The following is a 23,576-nucleotide window of genomic DNA, read 5'->3' as shown; positions in this document are numbered from 1 at the left end:
CATGTTTCACTGAAGAGAGTTTAATGTGACGCTACAGATTGCGCTGTTTTATACGCTTTTTTTTATAAAGATTTTACATACAGAATCTGCTGTTACCATTACATTTTATAATACTATTATATATATATATATATATATATATATATATATATATATATATATATATATATATATATATATATATATATATATATATATATATATATATATATATATATATACATACATACATACTACATTACTATTTTATAATGTTTGTGCCTGCTTACAACAACAACATTATGTGGGTTCACTGACTGAGCAGAGTGCAATTGAGATGTTAATGGCTATTTAGAAGACAATGGAACCCCCCACGGTTTGGGGGAGAAGCTGTGAGCTGGTCTGGAGCACAGAGGTGAGACAGTAGCCAATAGGATAGCCTTATTTGGGGATCAAAATGATCGTATTTCAGGCTGTGTAGGTATAAATGAAACCTCAGTCATGCTAGTGTTAAGAGAGCCTCACAAGTGTGGATTCCACATGTTACAAACAAGTGACTGGCACTCTGCCATCTAGGGACCTTAAGTAGTATCCTCAGGGCGGTTACATGGCGGCTTTCCGACATGTCGCCTTTCCGACGTTAACGAACCCTATACCTAACCCTCACCCTAACCCTAACCGCACGCGGAAGCCACTAGTCGGAGTGGCGAGATGTCGGCATGGAAGACGGTTACCCCTCAGGGCATCATTGTATGCCACTTTAAGCCTCCGCATGCTACCTTTCTTTAATTTATCAAAAAACAGAAAAAAGTTATATTATGGAGATAGGAGGTTTCTGCCCGACAACAACGATATTTAAATAGATTGGGTTCCTCTGAACAGTTGATGTTGAGATGTGTCTGCTACTTGAACTCTGTGAAGCCTATTCGTGGGCACTAATCTGAGGTGCTGTTAATTTGCGTGTACGGCATCAAAACAAATTGTGGCTACTAAGAATAGTTACTTTCAATATAGCTATTTTAATATACTTTGAAGAATAACATATTTTGGTTTGTTCAACACTCTTTTGTTTACTACATCATTCCAATTAATATACACTGTAGAAAATAGAAAAAGACATTGAATGAGAAGATTTGTCCATACTTTGACTGGTACTGTATATAGTGGAAATATGTACAAGATTGTAGATCGACTATTCCAACATGGAAACGATTATGATGATCACGTCTCTCTCCAGGTGGGTCTTTTCCGTAAGTCGGGGGTGAAGTCTCGTATCCAGTACCTGAGGGACGTGGTGGAGTCGGACCCGGACGGCGTGCGGTTCGAGGGCCAGTCGGCGTTCGACGTGGCCGACATGGTGAAGCAGTACTTCAGAGACCTGCCTGAACCTCTGTTCTCCAGCAGACTGTGTGAATCCTTCCTGCACATCTACCAGTGTAAGCAGCTTCAGTATTTAGCATTAGCATAGCATAGCATAGCATAGCATAGCATAGCATTTCCAGTTTTCTTGATTTGAATACTTAATTAACACGGTCATTAACAGTGCAGGTAGTACAGTCAAAGGTTAATCAATACATTAAACACTTCAGCCATTCACTTCAGCTAATTATCTTTATACATTTAAAAACTTGTGAAATGGGACATTCTGTGAGTACTTTTACTTTTGGTACTTTAAGTACACTTTCATGCCAATACTTTTATACTTTTACTCAAGTAAATCTTGAATACCAGACTTTCACTTGCAACAGAGCATTTCTGCATTGCAATATTGATACTTGTACTTAAGTAACACATGTGAGTACTTCTTCCATCTCTGCTCCACCGTCGGGACCCAAACTAAAAGAAAGTAGAACTCACTCGAGCTCCCAGTTGAACAATTGCAGCGTTTTCCTTCAGAAACATTGAGACAAATCCATGTCATGTGGAGAAGAGCAGACAGCACACGTTAAATATTAATGATGTATGAGTCTGTTCTTTGAAGGCCTGTAGTGTTTTCAGCCTGCAGGTACACATGATACACCAGCTGAATACAATTATTCACTTGTTGAGGTAGAAAAAGAAAAGAATAACAGCATTCTACTAGTGTTGGGAACAACTACTCTCACACGTCACAAAGTATGCGTTTCAAAATATCTGTGTATGAATTCAGGGAATCAATGTATACTGTATATGTACTGTATGTCTGTCTGTATGTACTGTATGTCTCTCCTTCATGTGTCTCGAAAACCCAATGAAGTGCAGTGTCCGGCAGTGGTGGAAAAAGTACTACATTTTTTTACTTAGTTAAAGTATCAATACTGCAATGTAGAAATACTCTGTTACAAGAGTCCGGAATTCAGAATTTACTTGAGTAAAAGTACAAAAGTATTAGAATCAAAATGTACTTAGAAAGTAGAAAGTGGCAATTATGCAGAATGTCCAATTTCCAAGTTTTTCAAATGTATAAAAATCTTTTGAAAATAGCTGATTAAGCTCACAATGCATCACATCGCGACCTTGTAGATCGGCTATATTCAAATGGCCGAAATGTGTCAAAATCTACTAAGTAACTAGTAAATCAAATTTTCAAATAATTGTAGTGTTGTAAAAGTATAACATTTGCCTCTGAGATGTAGTGGAGTAGAAGTAAAAGTACTGAAAATTGGAAATACTCCAGTAAAGTAAAAATACCTCACATTCCTGTTCCAATAATTAAATATTTGCGGCGTCTGCTGTGGTTGGAGACCAATGCAAAACTATTTATTTTAATAATACAAACTCCAAAACAACTCTCACAGTGTAATCACTGATGAGTCTAGATGCTGATGTTGAGGGTTCAAAGATAATGTCTTAAATATGGTTTTGCTCTTGTTTAGATTGGTCTCCTATTAAATTCAATTAGTCAAATATTGGCTCACGAATGTGACAGAACAAACACAAATCTCTGTAATTGACAGGAAAAAAGGGGTGTATTCCTTTATCCAGAGCGACTTACATTAAGCAAGGTAAACACATGCATCAAATGCAGAGAGACAGTGCAATGACTCAGTAAACTATAGGTAAACCAAAAACCTAGCATCAGTCTAAAGTAAACAATTACTATCAAAATAATAATCTGTAGGCTACATTGGAACTAGGATTCCTTGTAGGCTAAACAATGAACCTAGCATCTGTCTAACCTGCCATGTGCATTTTATCATTGTGGGCAAGAAAAAAACACAAGCTTAAGTAACAAAAACAAGCAATCAGCACATTCACAATGGGCATACACACCGAACAGAATTAGGTTGCAGTCTAGTATTGTTCTATCAATCTACTGCAGCGCCCCGAACTGATACTGCTGTAGATTTTAAAATTGGCCAAGACATATGAGGGAGAACCAAGAAGGAGAGAAAATAAATCAAATGTTATCATTGATACTATGTAGGTACATATTGTTGCTGTCGCGTGGAAACCTTGTATGCAACTGTTCATTTTTTGGTGTGAAAACTAGCCGATCTACAGCTTGTAGATCTGCTGTTTTCACTACTTTTGCGTGACGCATTTGTACGATGAAATAGGGTAGCGGTTCTCAAACTATGGGTTGCGACCCAAAGTGGGGTTGCAGCAAGGTGCCGTTGGGGTCGTGCATTGGCAATCAAGAAAAAAAAAAGTGAGGTCGTCCCGGTGAAGAGGACGGCCACTACACACACACACACACACACACACACACACACACACACACACACACACACAGCTTACAGCTCCGCCAACAACACCGACCGGTGACCGAGATCAAGAAGCAGCACAAGAAAAGACATTAAAAAAATCCCTCGTAATATGGGGTCGTGGCATAAAAACGTTTGAGAACCCCTGAAGTAGGGTATCAATTTACGAAAAAAACAACAACAAAAAAACATGAAAAAGTTGACAAATTGAGACAATAGGTTTCTGCCCGACAGCAACAATATTATCGTCTCTGTCGGGTGGAAACCTCATATGTCCAAAACGGTTACTTTTCAGGATTCAAATTCACAGCAAAAGACAGCAAAAGTAGCAGATCTACAAGCTCGGAACGTGTCGCTTCGTGCTGCGTTTCGAGGTTACAGATCTGCTACTTTTGACACCCGTTGTACGATCAAGTAGGGCATCAATTAAAAGAAGAAAAAAAAGAAAAACATAAATACGTTGAAATATGAAATATTGAGATGAGAGGTTTCGAACCCGACAGTGACAATGTATTCTTGCAGTATGGATTTTGAGGCTCAACCTCTCTTCCTCCTCCACACAGACTTCCCCAAAGACCAGCAGCTGGCAGCGTGCCAGGCGGCCATCTTGCTGCTCCCGGACGAGCACTGTGAGGCCCTGCGGACGCTGCTGCTCTTCCTGGCCGACGTGGTAGCCTGCGTGCACGAGAACCAGATGACCCCCACCAACCTGGCCGTGTGCCTGGCCCCCTCGCTGTTCCACCTCAACATGCTCAACAGAGACCACCACGCGCAGCCCAGGTAAACCACAGCTTCTCATACTGAAAAGCGTAGTGTTTAAAATGTTACTTGAGTAAAAGTTCAAAAGTATTGGCATCAAAATGTACTTAACACATCGGGTGCCAAACACGGTCTGAACCGTGTGTTTACATAGTGGCGGTTCCGAAGCTTCGGTGCCGAACACGGTCTGAACCGTGATTTCAGTCTTTTTGTTTTTTTCGTTTTTCTCCGCGCGGGCGGGGCTAGAGCAGCTCTGGGAGCACCCATTGTAATCCTGCGAAGGAAGTGCCAGATCGCTCACCGGAAACACTTTTTTTCCCCCCATCCGCTTCCTGTCTATTTCCTACTTTGAAACGCCTATATCTCCGAATCTGTTTCCTGTGGGGAAAAACGGTCATGCGCGATGCGCGATCCCCCCCCCGTTGTAACCCGCGAGGGGAATGTTATGGTTCCAGCCTGTAGCCAGGCTCATGGCAGAACATGAATCGATGCTTTTTTTTGCGTGGATTTGCTTGTAACGCACGCGGAAACGCGGAAACAGCAAAGCGCAGTCAATGGGGAGAATGCTGGCACCCACGGTAAGTTGTTATGAAAAAATGCTGGCACCCGATGTGTTAAAATACCAAAAATTGGAAATTGGAACTACGTAAAGTACAGATTTACAGAGATGACTGTCCGTCAAGTAGGGTGGGTCACAAATAAGTAAAGTACAAATACCTGAAAATTGTACTTAAAGTACAGCACTTGAGAACTGTACTAATGTACTCAGTAATGTACTAGTTACTTTACACCACTGATACTGAAAACATAAAGAGACAATCTTTCAATATCAACATCAAAGTTCTAGGTTACTTTGTTCTTCCCTTTGGCAATGTTCTCCTGGTTTATGTCAGCTGCCAAATACAAATACATGAAAGCTCTGTCTTATTAAGTGTGTTTCAAGTATTGAAAGCTGACTGTTGACAGTGAAGCTAGTGGGCGGAGTGGTTAGGGGCGTGGTTAGGGTTGGAACTAACTATTGTTATTTCCTAAAGTTTTTTATACAATTTATTTGAAAACTTGTGAAACGGGACAGTCTGCATAATGAGTACTTTCTACTTTTGGTACTTTAAGTAATTTTTTTACCAATACTTTTGTACTTTTACTCAAGTACATTTTCAATTCCAGACTTTTACTTGTAACAGAGAATTTCTACATTGCAGTATTGATACTTTTACTAAGTGACAAATGTGAATACTTTTTCCAGCACTGCTCACAAGTATAGTAACACACACACACACACACGCACGCACGCACACACACACACACACACACACACACACACACACACACACACACACTTCCCAGAGTTCCCACAAATTACATCAACACCGGCGAGCACTTGGACAGGAAACGCTTTTGATTGGGGAGGGGGCTGTCCCTCCCTGTGATGTAATGACTATGCTGTCAGCGCTGTTTACACACGCACACACGCACAAGCATGCACGCACACAGTTTGTTACATAACTATGAGCAGTCTCTCATCTGGAGCTAATCTCTGCTCAGATAAACAATTCATCTACTCTGTAGATGAGAGTAGGCTCTATGCACAGCAGCCATAGTATCACTTCTTGCACAGGTGTTACCAATGATGCTAATGAAGGCTCTGTTCCATTTAGTATTTTTCAATTTCCATGACCCCATAACTCTGAGAGTGTACAAATGGAACCATTTTGGTTCCATTTGTACACTCTCAGAGTTACACACCCGTAAGGGGCCATTTGTAAACCCCCTTAAGGAACCATGAGGGTCCCTGGACCCACGTTTTACACCCACTGGTGTAGCAGAGTGTTTCCAGTGAGCCAACATGCACAACATCAGCACCCTGACTCTGTTTGACCAGAATGGAACATAGCCTTCATTAGTATCATTGGTAACACCTGTGAATGTCTTCACAATATGACTGCTGTGCATAGAGCCTCTTAGGAAGAGAGAGAGACTTTGGAAGAGAGAGAGAGACTTAGGAAGAGAGAAGAGAGAGAGGGAGAGAGAAGACTCATATTTCAGCTGACCCAAAGGAGAAATTTGATGTCTCGCTCTCCCCGTGACCCAAACTAGTGAAAATAGCCAATATACAAGCTCACAACGCGCCACATCGCAGGATTTCTTTGTTCTTGATTCATGAAATTATTGAAAAACTAAAATGTGTGTGACATTTAATCTTCACGATGTTTGGGGGTCTTTCTGCCTTTATTTACAGTACAGCGGAGGTATGACAGGAAACGGGGAAAGAGTCAGGGAATGACATGCAGCAAAGGTCCGTCAGGTTCTGGAATCAAACCCGCGACTCACTGTCAGGCTGCAATAGAGCCTATGGTATTCGCCTTAACCACTAGGCTATCAGCACCCATTGTGTGTCATTTTTTTAAAACGTTTTGAAATATTACCAATAAGAAAGTAGGAAATTGAAGGGATAAAAAAGGGATATAGGGATTACTCGCGAGCCATAACAACGAGTTTGGAAACATAATAACAAAAAAAGGAACGGTTTCGGCGATGATATATTCTCTCTATATATGAGAGGCAAACAGACAGACTCTGTCTACTCTTCCTCTGCATCACTATGTTTGTACATGTGCATGCGTGCGCGTGTGCGTGCGTGTGTGCAACCCGATCTCACGCAACTTAGTATACATTCATCCGTGCATAGACACCTAGAAAACCCAAAAATCCGTGCATAGCCGCCTCGCATCTCCTCCATTGACTAAACCATTTCGGAGGCGCGCAGTCTCAAGCGAACAGGAGCCACGCGAGGGACCACCGAGTGAGCTAAAGCGAACGAGTTGCCGTCCCGAACGTTGCGACGTTCGCTTGAGCCTTCTCAGCGCCGTTTGAGTTATATACCGATAGGCACAGAATCGTAAATCACGTTGTGGGGACTGCTCTGCTTCCGGGTTGCAACCGGTTACGGCCACCGTGGGACTCGCCGTACATGTGCACGGATTTTCAGGGATTACTAGGCGGCTATGCACAGAATGACATGCACTGGGTCTGTACAATGTATACTAAATTGTGTGAGATCATGCTGGTGTGTGTGTGTGTATACAGTACTGATGGACACAGTCATTTCCTCCTGTTCTTTCCATCTGACCTCCTCTCACTACACCTCCTCTCTTTCACTTTCTTCCTCTCCATCGGCTCTGTTTGTTTGCTCCTATAGACATGCATCTCTCTCTCTCTCTCTCTCTCTCTCTCTCTCTCTCTCTCTCTCTCTCTCTCTCTCTCTCGTCTCATTCCATCCTTCAGGTTGACAGGTGGTTGATAGAAGTCACCCCTCTCCGTTCTCTCCGTTCTGTCCTCTCCTCTCCTCTGTTGTGCTGAAAGTATTCTGTGAATCACCTCAGATCCATTCTATTTCACAGAAACCACACATCCTAACCACACCGTATACCTGCATTATTATCGTTCTGTCAAAAAGTTTGTGTTTGTGGCATGTATTTGTCGCTTTCAGGTAACCTTGTATGTATTGTATTGTATTTTCAGGAAATGGAAGAAGAAAAAAATCAATTGGATCAAATGTAGTTATTATTCAGTCACAAGCTCTTTTTAATACTTATATAATACAGTGCATCTGGTTTGTTCAATATATAACACCCACAGACACACTGAGAGGGAGACAGTGTAGGAGAGACAGACAGTAGGAAAGCTGAGAGGGAGACAGTGCAGGAGAGACAGACAGGATCAGATCTCAGACCAGCAGGGTCTTGGATCAAGTGGTTCTTAACCACATGGGGTTTTTTACACCACAGACACACTCTGCTCTCTTGTTTTAAAGCTTTTCAAGCTCTGATGATAAACCTGACTAAATCTCCTGACACCGTATACATTTCCCTATTTTGCACTGCGGTGCGTTGTGTGCTTGCCAATCGGCTATTAGCACTATTACTTTAAATTGATAGAACACGTTTTTCCTTTTGTTTCTGTTTTGAAATATTTTCTTTTGAAAAGGTTTTAAATAAAAACAAACTAAACAACCTGGATATGTAGATCCATAAACAACCCTACTTTTGGGGAACATTAAATGAGAGGGTTTGTTTTGCAGATGTCGAGGGTGTTTTTAGAGTCCTACCCGAGAACTTAAAGCAATGATGACTCGGCAAATTCTCACGTCATCCACCATGTGGCCACCGACCTGTTCACCTGTCCATGGGGTCAACACCAGCTCCATTAATGTTGTGTGAGATTGGGTTGATGTTCCACACCCAAAACAAAGAAAAAAGACACACAAGAATACAAAAGGTGACAGAACACCGGATCCAAGACAAACCCAAATGCATCCGTTCATAGGATTGATGCTGTTGCACTAAAATAATGACTCACGCTTGCAGTTTCAGCCTCTTCTGTTGCATTCTGGGTTATGACCTTTGTCACATGACGGGTTTCCTGTCAATCTGTACTCTGTGTGACAAAAACAGAGAGAGAGAGAGAGGATTAATCCATTAAGACAGGGAATGCATCTGTCATTTTAAGATTTCCTTGGCTATTCAAAAATAGCAGATATACAGTAAACTCATAGCGCTATGAGCTTGTAGATCTGCTATTTTTAGAAATATCTTGAAAATGTGTGCAAATCTTTGGATTTACATTTTTAACTCAAATCTTTGCTTCTGGGGGTCCCTGGAACAAAATATTTTGAAATGGGGGTCCGTGGACAAATACATAATTTTGGACATGAAAAAAGTTTGAGAACCAATGATATTTTTTAATTTTTTTTACTATTAGGATTTAGAAGACTTAGAATCCCCAGAAGCAAAGATTTGAGTTAAAAAATGTAAATTCAAAGATTTGCACACATTTTCACGATTTTTCTAAACAAAATGGCAGATCTACAAGCTCAAGTGCCGCGCTATGACCTTGTAGATCTGCTATTTTTGAATCGCCAAAGTCGTCGTTCCCGGATTCAATGGTTTAAAGGGCGAGAATGAAAGATGAAGGGGGAGAAATCAAACTGTACACTAGAGAGGTATTCACAGGGTCTAACCCAAACCAAAAACAACCACGATGCTCAAGGCCTGTACGCGGATGGGGTCTGTGTTTTATCATGGTCAATTGAGTCTGCGTTGCTTCATATTCTATTACCTCAGGTCCCGGGTCTGTTCCACATTATTCGTGAAAGCCTGAGTCGATCCGAGAAGAACGGTTCTCAGCATTGATCGGGACAGAAAAGCATGAAGTGCTGTTTGATGATTTAGATGAGCTACAGATGAGTTCAGTGACTTGGGACAGCGCAGCTAACTAATACGTGGATTGGAATCAAAGGTGCATGCGCCATCGGCGTTGTGACGTAACTAAGTACATTTACTCAAGTACTGTACTTAAGTACAATGTGAGGTATTTTTTACTTTACTGGAGTATTTACAATGTCCAATACTTTTACTTCTACTTCACTACATCTCAGAGGCAAATATTGAACTTTTACTCCACTACAATTATTTGAAAACTTTAGTCAAGTCACTGTTCACTGTTATCTAGTGGTACAACGTCATTTTAATACAGTAATTTAGATATCGATTCGTCGGGTCCATATCATTCCCAAGAGTCAAGGTTGGTTCTTTAATATCTCTGAACAAACCGGGAATCTGAACACATTTCACTGGTCCAATTAGTGTTCAGGTCCAAAACATGTTGGAAACCAATCAGATATCTTACACAAATTGAAGTGGTTCCAATGGGGATCGGCTCCTTCATTTAACACAACTTCATTTTGTGTCAGAATCAATCAGAACTTGGAAAACTAATTTCACAAGCTCTACTGCAGAGATGAAGGCAAAAGAGAGAGAGCTCAACAGAATGAAAACAACAAAGTGTTCAACTTCCTTGTACCAATGCTGAATGTTTGTGATTCTGACTTCCTTCCTGCTTCCCTCTGATAGGTCGAGCCACAGGAAGTACAGTCTAGGTCGTCCGGACCAGCGAGACCTGAGCGAGACCCTGGCAGCCACTCAGGGCCTAGCACACATGGTTGCCCAGGCAACCACACTCTTCCAGGTAAACATTTTACTCATCATACAAACAATTTCGTCCAAACTTTTCATGTTGCTAAGAGACAAGCCCAGAACACATCCGGTCGGCTGTTGGGCTGAAACCTTGTATCTCCATATTATTATAATGTATTTATTTTTATACACCATCGCTCTGGCGGATATATTGGCCAATAGACTTTTTTGACAACAACGGTATTGGCAATTGATGGAGCTGATAAGGGTTGTAAATCATGCTCTATGTTGATTCAAACTGAATCAACATAGAGCTGAAAACCAGTGTAAAAAGGATGAGACAAGCCTGTGCTCTGTACAACTCAAAACACATGCCGTCTCTAGAGGAAAGGAGAGAACTAATACTATGATTAGTTTCGTACAACCTTGAACTTAATAAAATCATAGGATTGGTAGGCAAACTTGAGTTATGCCAAGATGGCACACTAAAATAGGATATGATGGCAGATTTAGACGTATATCAATATTATACACAAAATACATTACGTTTATTAGGCCTAACAGCAATTATGCAGCAAACTTTTAACCTGGTTTCAGTCCAGCCCACATCATAACTTGCTGTGATTGTGCATGTATGCTATTTTTTAAAAGTGTTTATTTTAGATTTATATATATATATATTTTTAAATTTAAATCGATTCTTAATAATCAATATAAATAATAATAAAATAATTATTATTCAATGGATTAGTTGGATGAACTGTTGCGCCTCTACTCCAGGTCCCAGAGTTCTGGGCAGGTCAGAGCGCCCTCGTCCCCAGCGAGGAGTCACTCCTCCTCGGGGAAGGAGGTCATCGCGGCGCGGAGGAGGAAGAGGAGGAGGAGGAGATGATGAAGGAGAGGAGGTGCAGGCTCGAGCGCAGTACCCAGCTCCTCCTGAAGGAGGCGACAGAGAAGAACAGAGGCTGGGAGATGACCCACACCACTGCGAGCAACCATGTCGAGCTGTCTTCTAAACAGGTGTGTGTGCGTGTACGTGTGCCTGTGCGTCCGTGTGTGTGAGAGAGGGAGAGAGAGATACCATGTATATGTGTATAATTATTTCTTACAGCAAAATAATTTTGTTGTTTTGTAGGCGAAGTTGCAGTGTGACACATTTCCTTATCCCATTTAATTGTACATACATTGAGTTTTGACTGTTTGCATTTCACATGTGCTTTGGCAATGGAAACGTATGTTTTCTCATGCCAATGAAGCTCCTTTGGATTGAATTGTATAACATAATTGTGAATTGAAATGAATGGGGGGGCGATAAGAAAAAACAGGGGAAAGTGGGCGGAGCAAGAGAGTGAATAGAGAGGAGGAAGTAAGGAAAGGAGAGAGGAAGCAAGAAAAGGACGAGCGGGAAGGGGACAATGTTATCGCCAAGCAAAGAACAAACACTTTGATGCTCTGACAAAATGGGTACAAAAATGAATGTTGTTCTTACAGTGTATTCTCTTTGAGACTCTCTTTCATACTCACTTTTCACCTCTTCTCTCTTTGACACTGTCTTCACCCCCTCCTCCCCTCCCCTCCCCTCTCCTCTCCTCTCCTCTCCTCTCCCCTCCCCTCCTCTCCTCTCCTCTCCTCTCTCCTCTCCTCAGGTGGACGATGGCTGCCCGCTGCCACTGTGGCGTTGCTCCGTGGAGGTGGAGGCGCCCCAGAAGGAGGTGCTGCATCGCCTCCTCAGGGAGCCCGAGCTGTGGGAGGCAGGGGGCGTGCGCCGGGCGTCGGTGGTTCGAACCCTGGCCAGAGACGCTGAGGTGTACCGCTGCCTGCTGCTCCAGGGAGGCCGGCTAGGGAGCGCGCTGGCCCCCCGGCCCCCGCTGGACCACCTGCTGCTCAGGTACGGAGGCCAGGCGAGGCCCAGGCTTCCATCTGCGGCCTTACAGCTCTCCTCCGCTCTGTAGCAAAAGCTATGTTCACACACAGGAAAATACTCAGTGTTCAATTAAAGGGGTCCATTTGGTTCCATTTGTACCTCTTGGTTCCATTTGTAACCCATTAAGACCTGAGGCCGATTCTACAAATACCTTATAAATCGGTAGTTCTCAAACTTTTTCATGTCAAGGACCGCTTCTGAAAATGCCAGGGACCCCTCAGAAGAGAAGATTTGTGTTAAAAGATTCAAAATTATTCACTTTTTTTTTTAATATACAAAAATGTTCAAAAGTAGCCGATGTACAAGCTGTGAGCTTGTATATCCGCTATTTTTTTTAGAACCAAGTGCTGTTCTAAACCACTGTTCTAAATCAGAAAAACTTACTGTATGTTGCTATATAGCTCAAATCTAAAATGACACAGTTGCTTTCCTGGGTTAAAGGTGATTGTTAAAAACAAAAAGTTTTTGATTAAAATTGTATAGCTCTAAATTCTGAGTAATCATTGCTATAGAGTGTTTGTTCAGTAACAGGGTCTCCCAGTCTCTCCAGCTCATTAATGAACCAAAAATATAATTTTAGGTTGGAGACCAATTTCATCTGATAAGGAGAGCTTCAATTTTATAGCGTTCCAATTCCATTTTTTGTTTGTTTCTCTTTTAATCACTTCCAATTCCCCCTGGTTATCCTGTATCCTGTATGAGTTCTCTCTCCTGATTGGATGAATCCAACCAGATTTGTTTTTTACTAAAGAGCTGGAGCTGGAAAACGTGTAGAATAATTTGGCTGTATCTGTATACTGTATTGGAAGTCTGGGAAGGAAGTAGAGGTATTCTAAAACAACACAACGAGAATATTCTCTCAAGAGTTGAAAATAAAAACGCTGGAGTTGTTTATAGTGATTAAAGAGAATGTGAGCACAACTCAAATTAATTGGAGTAACTGTCCTTTGGGTATATTTTTATTTAATTAGGCACATACCTAATTAAATAAAATATACCCAAATGACTTTATTTTCAGAAAGTGCTGTTGATTCTTCCACTTGTTTGTGGTGAGAACTTCCATATAAGAAACTCATTTTAAAAAGTTAAAGTTATGTTCCACACAAATGAGGAAAAAAGGGATCTTTAGTTTAAGTAAACAAATGTGAATTTCCAGGTGGGACACCACACTTTTGATCAAATCAAAAGAGAGAACCCATTCATTAGCTTCAATAGTGTTCCAGTTCCAGTTTTGTTCCAATATGTGCGAAGACTAGTGGCTGAATGTTGTCTATCTAGTGGAACTTTTAAATGAACACATACATGTCAAGGTTTATGACTTTGATGCTGGTACCGGGGGGGGGGGGGGGGACGACAAAAAAATAACACCCTAAGACACAGTTCTTTGACCTTGAGAGAGAGAGAGAGAGAGAGAGAGAGAGAGAGAGAGAGAGAGAGAGAGAGAGAGAGAGAGAGAGAGAGAGAGAGAGCACAGGACCACTAACTCTTCAAAGTTGTTATAAGGACACACAGGGATTCATTTTTTGTTTCAGTTTTTGTTTTAGTATCGATTTTGGTCAGTTTATGAATATTTAATATAAAGCTTTGAAGATAAATGCTAGCGACTGTGTTTGTAGTCCACCTCAGTCAGAAAAGTGAAAGTCATACATTTATTGAGCAGACAGCACAATTCTAGTCACGTTTTACTTTATAATTTTCCCTATCCTCGCCTCTCCTCGCATCTCCTCTCCTCCTCCTCTCAACTCCTTTCCTCTCCTTTCAACTCCTCTAAGGCTCCATGCTATTCTTAATGGGATAGTTCACCCCAATATGACTTATTTCCTATCGATTGCACACCCCATGGAGACTTGAATTCATGGATATTTTTTTGTTTTTGGCAGATTCCTGAGCCAATAATTTGATCTTTGATCTGTCTTTGAGTCTCCTACCGGAGACATTAGCATCTTTCCGCCGGTGATCAAATTATGGGCTTAGGAATGCGACCAAAAAAAATCTCCATGAATTCAAGGCTTCATGGGGTGTGTAATTGATAGAAAATAAGTCATCTTGTGGGTGAACTATCCCTTTAAGCTCAGAGCACTGTCTGTTCTCTTGTTGTTAAACTGAAAATCAACTAGAAAAAGTGCTCCGAGGAGCACTAGTCTCCGCCAGGTCAGGTATGTTATTATGGCCTCCTGGTGGCGCTATAATAGGCCAATGTGAAAAGGATGCCATTTATTCCTAGGCCTTGCACGGCAATCGGACACTGCATGCATGATTTGAGGCATTTTGTTCTAAAAATGTGTTTTGCTAAATTTGACCTGCTGGTGGCGCTATAACAGGCCAATGTTAAAAGGGTGGCATTTGTTCTTCAACATAGTGTGAATGTGCGTTCAAAGTTTCACCGTAATCGGACGCTGCATTCATGACTTGTGGCATTTTGTTCAAAACGGGCCACTCCTGCAAACATTACATGTCAATGTTAGCCAATCAGGATGGCATATGAAAAATCAAACAGATCCGTCTTGATCGCATGACTATAGAGATCATGTGTACCGATTTGCGTGAAATTAGGATCAAATATGAAGGCTTAATATCAAAAAATGTGTTTTACATAGGTCTGCCTCCTGGTGGCGCTATAAAAGGCAAATGTGAAAAATGCAGGGCAAATGTTTGTCCTTGGCCTCTAGAGAGTGTGCATAGAAAGTTTTACACTGATCGGTGCAGTTATAGGTAAAACACGAATCGGCCTGTTACAGCGCCACCATGAGGCTGATTTGAACATTTTCAAATGGCATTTCTTCCTCGGCCTAATGGGAATGTGTGTGCAAAATTTCACGGAAATTGCATGCTGTGTTCATGATTTGAGGCATTTTGTTCGAAACAGAGTACTCCTGCAAACTTTGAAAGACAATTTTTGCCAATCAGGATGGAATATGAAAAATCTGAAATGAGCCGTTTCTTTTAATGACTATAGAGATACTGTGTACCGATTTGGGGGATTTTTGGCCAAAATTTGTAGGAGTACTGTTCAAAAATGTGTTTTGCACAAATCGGCCTCCTGGTGGCGCTATAAAAGGCCCATGTGAAAACTTTGGAGCAGAGGTTCGGCTTTGGCATCCAGGGACTGTGTGTGCACAGTTTCGCTGTGATCAAGCCAGCGGTGCCAGAGATTAGCTGTACACAGACAAGACAGAATGACACACACACACACACACACACACACACGGACGGACGGACAGGGGGTAAAACATACTCTCTCGCCATGCCTTTCGGCCTGGCGGAGACAACCAGTGTTGGGACTCAACACCAGTACTTGAGTCAAAGTAGATACTCCTGGTATCTACACTTTTTTTCTATATATTTATTGAGGTCCCAGAGATAAAAAAGGAGGGGAAAAAAATCAAATGGGGGTCCGAGGCCTAATGCAGTAGTTCTCAAACTTTTCAGCCCCCCCCCCCCCCCCCCCCCCCCCCATATAGCCTGGTAAACCCTCCCTCCGGAAATCTCATTTCCATTTGATTTCAGGAGTGAGTCTGGCCTGATGGCCCATTCTGCAATATTGGCTATGGGCTGGAGTTGGGCGGGAGTAATACCGTTGACTGACAACCCCTTCAGCCAATGATCGTTGTTCCCCTCCAGCCAATCAGCAGACCTCCAGACTAATGTTTGAGAGCGTTTTAAAACAAAAAGTAAAAAGTGTAACTGGCCACAGAAACAATGGCGGATCGTTCCATTTTTGTTGGCTGCACTCGGTCCCATTCGGGCTCACTCGTACTCGCCACCTGATTGGCCAACTGTCGCTGTCAATCACAGAACGGTGAGCGACGACGCTGATAGGCTCGGTTAGTTGGTAATTCCACTAGAAACCCCCACAATGGGCGATCAGGCCAGACTCACTCCTGAAATCAAATGGAAATGAGATTTCTGGAGGGAGGGTTTAACAGGCTACCCCCAATAATCACATTTGAAAAAATCTGCTATATTCCAAAAATGTGCCTCTTAGGTAATATTTGACAATTTGTCCAATGTTTGACCATTTTTTCATAGTATAGCTTGTTGATTACTTTTGACGCAGTAATTTTCTTATTTTATTTTATTTCATTTTAGAGGTATTAGAAAGGTCTTAAAAGTCCTTAAACTGTCAGTTTTTATAAATGTGTAGATACCCTGTAACACTTATACTGTATGTTGGATTGTTTACTGTTGAGTGAGAAAACAATGTTGCACATTTAGCAAATCAACTGGGGACACCCCTCCCCCCAAAAAATGAATAAATTGAGAGCCCCCGTGGCGGTCCCAACCCACTGAGAACCATTGGTCTAATCCAGTGGTTCTCAACCTGGGGGGTCGCCAAATAATTTGGGGGGGTCGCCAGATTTTTTTGGTGAATTTGATTTTTTTTTTTTTTTAAACATTTTTTTTTTTTATGTTATCATTAATTCATGTTTTATCAGTAAATTTACTCAATTTACCCACTTTTTGCAAAAATGTTTTGAAAATAAACAATTATCAAATAACCTATTATAATTAAATAACCCTCGCGCGCGCGAACGGGACCGCACGCGTGCACGCGGGGGGTCGCGGGAAATAATATCCTTATTTTGGGGGTCGCGGCCTGAAAAGGTTGAGAACCCCTGGTCTAATCAATGCATATCAAACTGGGGGTCCATGAAATGTAAGCCAGTAAAACCAGGAAAGCATCATGTGTCATTTTAGATTTTTTGCTTGTACATCTGCATTTTTTTTTACATTTTTGAAAGATCTTGAAAGTGTGAGAACCACAGATTTAGAATGCATTTGTAGAATCTGCCTCAGGTCTTAATGTGTTCTTAAAAGGTTGAGAATCTCTGTTCTAATCTACTCTCCCCTCCTGTCCTGTCCTCTCCTCCTCTCCAGAACGTGGCAGTCGGACCCGGGCTCCGGTCCAGTCTACATCTCCAGCACGTCCACACAGTTCCCGGCGCTGCCAGTAGAGGGCATCAGGGTGCAGGTGTCCAGCTGTCTCTACCTGCTGGAAGCTCTGGGAGACAAGAGGACCAGACTGACTCACCTGGACCGCACTGACACCAGGTGAGAGACAGACAGACAGACAGACAGACAGACAGACAGACAGACAGACAGACACACACAAATACATTATGAATGAATAACTTAAACTTACTGCGAAAATATATCTATATACTTTAATGGAATTTCTTAGATTTTTGGGACATTTCTAGAATTATTTTGAAATAATAATAAGAACATTTTTATTTTTTAAAGTGTGGGGGGGGGGGGGGGGGGCGATGGGGGGATTGTTGCATGACTCAGAAATGGGTCCCTCTGCCACAACGTATTTTCAGATGGAGTTCCGTGGCCAAATACACATTTACTTGAGTGGCATTTGAGAACCACTGGTCTAATGGCAATTCAAACTTGGGTTTTATATGTTTAACCCATTAGGACCTGAGGCCGATTCTAAAAATGTTTTCTAAATCCTAACAGTTTTTTTTTTTTTATATATTTTCTTTAAAATACAAAATATCTCAAAATAGTGTGTTCCAGGGACCCCCCATAAGCAAATATTATAGTTATTAAATATTTATATTTATATTCAAAGATTTGCACCAATTTTCACAATGTTTTAAAAATGTGCAGATCTACAAGCTCATAGCACTATGAGCTTGTATATCTGCTATTTTTCAATAGCCAAAGAAATCTAGAATGACACAGATGCGTTCCCGGTCTTAATGGGTTCAAATAAAAAGTGTAGAATCACTGATCTAGATCTAATCCAGTCCAACCCCTGTGTGTGTGTTGCAGGGGCCGGTCTCAGGAGTGGTACAGCAGAGTCAGAGGACACCTACTGGCCAACAAACTTCTGTCCATCAGAGACTCATTCAGACCTGAGCACAGAGAGACCAGCATATGACTTCACCAGGACGCCATCACAACAAACAACTCTGTGTTATACCTCCAGCGGGGAATGTAACGAAAAGTGTTGTTACTCGGAAGGATCGGAATACTTCAACCTTCTATAGGCTCTATTCACAGCAGCCATATTATGAAGACATTCACAGGTGTTACCAATGATACTAATGAAGGCTCTGTTCCATTCTGGTCAAACAGAGTCAGGGTGCTGATATTGTGCATGTTGGCTCACTGGAAACCTTCCAAATGGCCCCTTACAGGTGTGTAACTCTGAGAGTGTACAAATGGAACCAAATGGACCCTTACGGGTCCATTTGGTTCCATTTGTACACTCTCAGAGTTATGGGGGTCGTGGAAACCACTGTGCTAGACTAAATGGAACAGAGCCTTCATTAGTATCATTGGTAACACCTGTGAAGGAAGTGATAATATGGCTGCTGTGAATAGAGCCTATTCTTAGTTAACCCGGACCTGGGTTGAAACTGAACACCAAATCTCCTTGTGATTGCTTAAAAATAGCCGATCTACAAGCTGCTTGGACTTGTGAGACTTGTAGGTCGGCTTATTTGTGGCTGATGTTCCCTGGATGCTGGGGTTTAAGAAGAAGATTGGAACTTTAACTCCACGACTCAGAACTCGAAATGGATTTAAATGATTCTTGGGGATCGGACTGTAAGAATCTTCTCTCTCTCTCTCTCTCTCTCTCTCTCTCTCTCTCTCTCTCTCTCTCTCTCTCATGAGAACAATGCAGACTGTATTACTTTCAATATTTAGATATTTGATATTCATTTGATCAGACACGCCCCCCTTCCTATATAAACCCATTAACTTCAGACTCCATATTAACCATGTTAGACTCAGCTTCCTGCTTATGGTGACTGATATTATCCTTTTTAACAAATGGGGAGACTTTCATTTGTAGATTAGTTATTTCATTATGTTAATTGACAAGATTTAAAATTAAAATGTAATATTGCACCAAAAATGGAAGTCCATGCATGAAATCCATGGAGTCCATCTTATTATTATTATTTATTATTATTATGGCTAATTTTCGTTGGGATCGCTACAGCAGATCATCTGTTTCCATCTGCTCATGTTCTCTAACCGCATCCATAAACCTCCTCTATAGCCTTCCTCTTCTCCTCTTGCCTGGCAGCAAGAGTCCATGGAGTCCAATTAAAAAAAAAAAAAGTTGCGACGTGATGCATTGTTAGTTTGTAGATCTGTTCTTTTTGGCAGGTCACGCCGTACGTTAAACTTCATTTTTTTGCCTTTGAGCAATGCGTGTGTGACATATCATCATTATTGGACGATGGTAACGCCGTTCCCAGCCCACCCCGGACCCCCCGCTGGCCACTCTTCCCCTTCACACTCCGCTGGACGGTAAAAATAAAACGCAAAGGACAGCAGAGTTTGGTGAAGGACAGTTTGATGAGACGGTATAGGTTTTTCAGGCTCCATTGAACTGTCCTGTGAACAGAGAGGACATAGTTATAGGAGCTCTGGAGACCAGGGTTGGGCTGTACTGTAACTGGTTACTACTGTAGGTAATATATTACTGTAATATGAATAATTATTTCCCCAATAACTATTAGTGCAACGTATTACAAATGTCAAAGCAATAATGATATTACAGTTATTAATCCAAGTAACTTCGAGTCACAACGTTAAAATGAACGTGAGTTGTTTTTAATGTTAAAACTGTACTATGTAACTTTGCTGTTTTACACCGGATTTGAACCCGGGTGCTGAACTGTTTACCACTGAGCTAATAGAGCCTGCCTGCTTGTTCAGGGGAGAAATTGACTAAAAATGTCAAACCAGAAACAGGATTCAAATTCAACAAAAGTCGTGTCCAACCTACACACAGGATCTAAATGTTTCAATAAGAGCAGGGAGACTAAATAGCATTAACATACTCAAAATAACAATTTACCAACAAAGAAATGTATAATACACCTGTAAGCCTATACAATTTATCGTCCATAGTAGGAGGTTCTCACATGCAAAAAAAAAACAGGTCTACAAGCTATCAACACGTTGCGATACGTCACTTTATAGAAATGTTGATCAGTTATTTTATGCATGCACCCACTCGCACAATTATGACACAATTACGGTGTAGGGGTTGAGTAGGGAAAGTGTAATAATAACTAGTTATTCTTGATGCCAAGTAATATACTACTATATACACACACACACACACACACACACACACACACACACACACACACACACACACACACACACACACAGTTCCCTGTCATTATAAACGTTATATTTATTGTCCCTCTGTCTTGATGTCTACGTATCCTAGCTGGTGTGTGTGTGTGTGTGTGTGTGTGTGTGTGTGTGTGTGTGTGTGTGTCATACAGTATTACTAGTTTTATTGCAGTCTCCACGAGGCAAACATCACACAATCCAAATCCTCAGTGTCAATTTAACTCTGAGAGTGTACAAATGGAACCATTTGTACACAATTGTACACATTTGTACACAATTATCACTGAGGATTTTGCAGTGTACTCTGTATATATCCATGTACATACAGATTAGCAAAGCATGGCTATTTTCTGCACCTCATATAATCTGTCATACTTTATTCACAAAGTTTATTTAACTAAATATATTCAAATCTATGTGTTTATTTAATTAAATTGCTTTACAGAAAAAATAATCTTTATCTTGTTTTTTGGTGTGTTGGGAAATCTGTATTTATCTGCCAAAGCAAGTAATTAAAACGCTGATTTCTCAGTGATCTCGGCTCCTGTATTTGTGTGTGTGTGTGTGTGTGTGTGTGTGTGTGTGTGTGTGTGTGTGTGTGTGTGTGTGTGTGCGTGCGTGCGTGCATATGTGTGTGTTAGCACAGATTAAGCTGATTATAATTTGTGGAGCGGGTTAAATTAATAAGCATGCAAGCCTACAGTGTAAAATTGTCAAGAGTTTATTTAATTCTCTTGGCGTTACAAACAGATAAATAAATACGGAGGATTCTTACCGGTATACATTTCCATTTTAGATAACACTACTGTATGTGCAGTAATAATGATGTAAGTCTCTACAAAGTAGCTAGTAACTAAAGCTGTCAATAATTGCAGTGGAGTAAAAAGTAAAAATGTACATCTGAGATGTTGTGGAGTAGAAGTATGGTTGGAGGCCTGTGGACAGCTCAGAAACCCGCCTACCAGTGACATCATCGATGGGGATTCCAAGCTAATAGAAACTACAACCTTTCTCTTCCTGGAAAGTTAGCATGCTGAAATAGAAGCCATTGTTGCATTAGTGAGAACCAATTATACGAAGATAAGGTCGAAAATGAGTGAAGGGGTCCTTTAACGACTTTTTAATTAATACAATGTAATTTTGTCCAACATGGTACAGTATGTTAATACAATATAACTTATACCATTGGGGTGGTTGTATTTTGTCTCCCTGCTCTTTTATTGAGACATTTAGATCGTGTCAAAGGTCATGTCCCACCAAGACACAAAATGGCCAAGACAAATCATAATTTCTTAACCATTGATGTGCGTTGATTGTTACTGATGAGGTTATTTGCCTCATCAGTATACGTGAAATACTGCTGACAACATTTAACGTGGTACACAAATAACATAATACTAGACCATACCCGGTCGACGCATCCGTGGGGGGATATGCGCACATGATCTGGCAACCCGGGAGGCGACATTGTTTGACACATAAACGCTAATAAGAAGCTGAGATTTGATGAAATCGAAAAACGGGCTTCACAGTTAAGTTGAGATGGTAATGGTCAATGGCTGTGTGCAAAATCAGAGCAATTGCTCCAGCCACTGAGGAAAACCGGGTAGCTTTACCACTAGACTCACCACGACAGACAAACGGACACACGACAAACAAGGATGGCTGAGATTTCACTACCTGCGTCCTTTTTCTTGGCTTTAGATGTCAAATTTGATTTCCCAAGTTCCCTTTAATTCACCATTGCTCCATATGTGTTACTGATTAGACAAACACATTTCCTGTTTGACATCTGAGATGCAAAAGTGAAGTAAGTGAAGTAGCTCTCAAGATGGCAGTTACAGGAAGAAGCTGGAATAGAGAAGAGAGACTAGAATGGGGAAGAAATGAAGAAATGAAACGGAACAGGTCAATAACACATAAGGCACAGACAAATCAAATATGTCGGGCAGAAACCTTTTATCTCCATATTTTAACATTTATTTAAATGTATTTTTTGTGAATTTATACCTTACTTTATCATACTACAGTGTCACACAAAATAATCAAAAATAGCAGATCTACAAGCTCTAAACTGCCTAAATAAATAATAATTTTGAATCTTGAAAAGTAACAATTGTGATACATGCAAAGTCCAATATACATAAAGTGCAAGAAATATATATATATATATATATATATATATATATATATATATATATATATATATATATATATATATATATATATATATATATATATATATATATATATATATATATATATATATATACTGTATATATATATTGTTTTGCAATAGATAGATGGCACTACGGAGGGCAGAAATGCTTCTTGCATAGATGGAAAACATATCCAACAAATACAGTAGAACATAAAAAATGCTAAACTACCATAACATTGAATGTCTTCCAGGTAACCGTGTCCTGGAATTGGATCTGGGTAGTGGATCGGACCTGGGTAGTGGATCAGTCCACTGTCCTGATCCACCAGAAGTGGTGAATGCAAACATATCGAGTGCATTCCACCCGTACACCCACGGCAGTGTGGTGAGATACCGCTGCCACACGGGGGCGCTCAGAGGGCACAAGCAGCTCCGGTGCACCGAGGACGGAACCTGGAGCTCCCCTCCCCCTACGTGTATAGGTACCACATGATGTCACATGCTGTTATAGTTGATATAAAATAATAGTTGATTGAAATAATTTTGCATATAGTTTTAACAATAATTTTGCATATAATTGTAATAATTTTAACAGTTTTTCATATAATATTAACAATGTTGTAATATTTTAAGCTTTTGTGATGCAAAGTAGGCTACATTGTAAAATGAGAAGCTTAAAACATTCAAAAAGAGCTCAAACTAAAACAACAAATTAAAGGATGATTGAAAGTAAAATGAAATGCAGTATGATTATTTTTGATGGTAGGTATTGACTTAGCTCTTCTCCAGTCCCTGTTCATTTCTACCTGGACATTTTTTTCTCTGCTCTTTGCTCACCTGCTGTCTGTCCCTTCACTCGACCACTCCCACATTCCATTCAATGTCACTTCAGCCCCAGTCATAGGAAGATGTGTTAACACCTAGACACCCTTCAGAACCATGGACAGCGAAAACAATCCAAGTTGTACATCTTG

The 23,576-nt window shown here is 40.9% G+C and overlaps 1 protein-coding gene across 3 annotated transcripts in view; it reads left to right on the top strand.

Moving 5' to 3' along the window:
• The window catches only part of LOC311056626 (rho GTPase-activating protein 7), a 48,538-nt gene extending 30,075 nt beyond the window's left edge, over positions 1-18,463 (top strand). For all 3 annotated transcript variants that reach the window (XM_084073396.1, XM_084073395.1, XM_084073394.1), the window contains exons 14-20: positions 1,217-1,415; positions 4,229-4,445; positions 10,337-10,451; positions 11,180-11,419; positions 12,046-12,287; positions 17,202-17,375; positions 18,108-18,463. In XM_084073396.1, coding sequence (XP_083929522.1) covers positions 1,217-1,415; positions 4,229-4,445; positions 10,337-10,451; positions 11,180-11,419; positions 12,046-12,287; positions 17,202-17,375; positions 18,108-18,216 — 1,296 coding nt within the window. In that variant the 3' untranslated portion in view covers positions 18,217-18,463. The remainder of the gene's footprint in view (positions 1-1,216; positions 1,416-4,228; positions 4,446-10,336; positions 10,452-11,179; positions 11,420-12,045; positions 12,288-17,201; positions 17,376-18,107) is intronic.
• The last annotated feature ends 5,113 nt before the right edge of the window (positions 18,464-23,576 follow it).

Source organism: Gymnoscopelus microlampas (genome assembly GCF_963454915.1).
Source record: "Gymnoscopelus microlampas genome assembly, chromosome: 12".
Classification (NCBI taxonomy): Eukaryota; Metazoa; Chordata; class Actinopteri; order Myctophiformes; family Myctophidae; genus Gymnoscopelus; species Gymnoscopelus microlampas.
The sequence above is the reverse complement of the archived record's forward strand: the minus strand, read 5'-3'. Positions and strand labels throughout refer to the sequence as shown.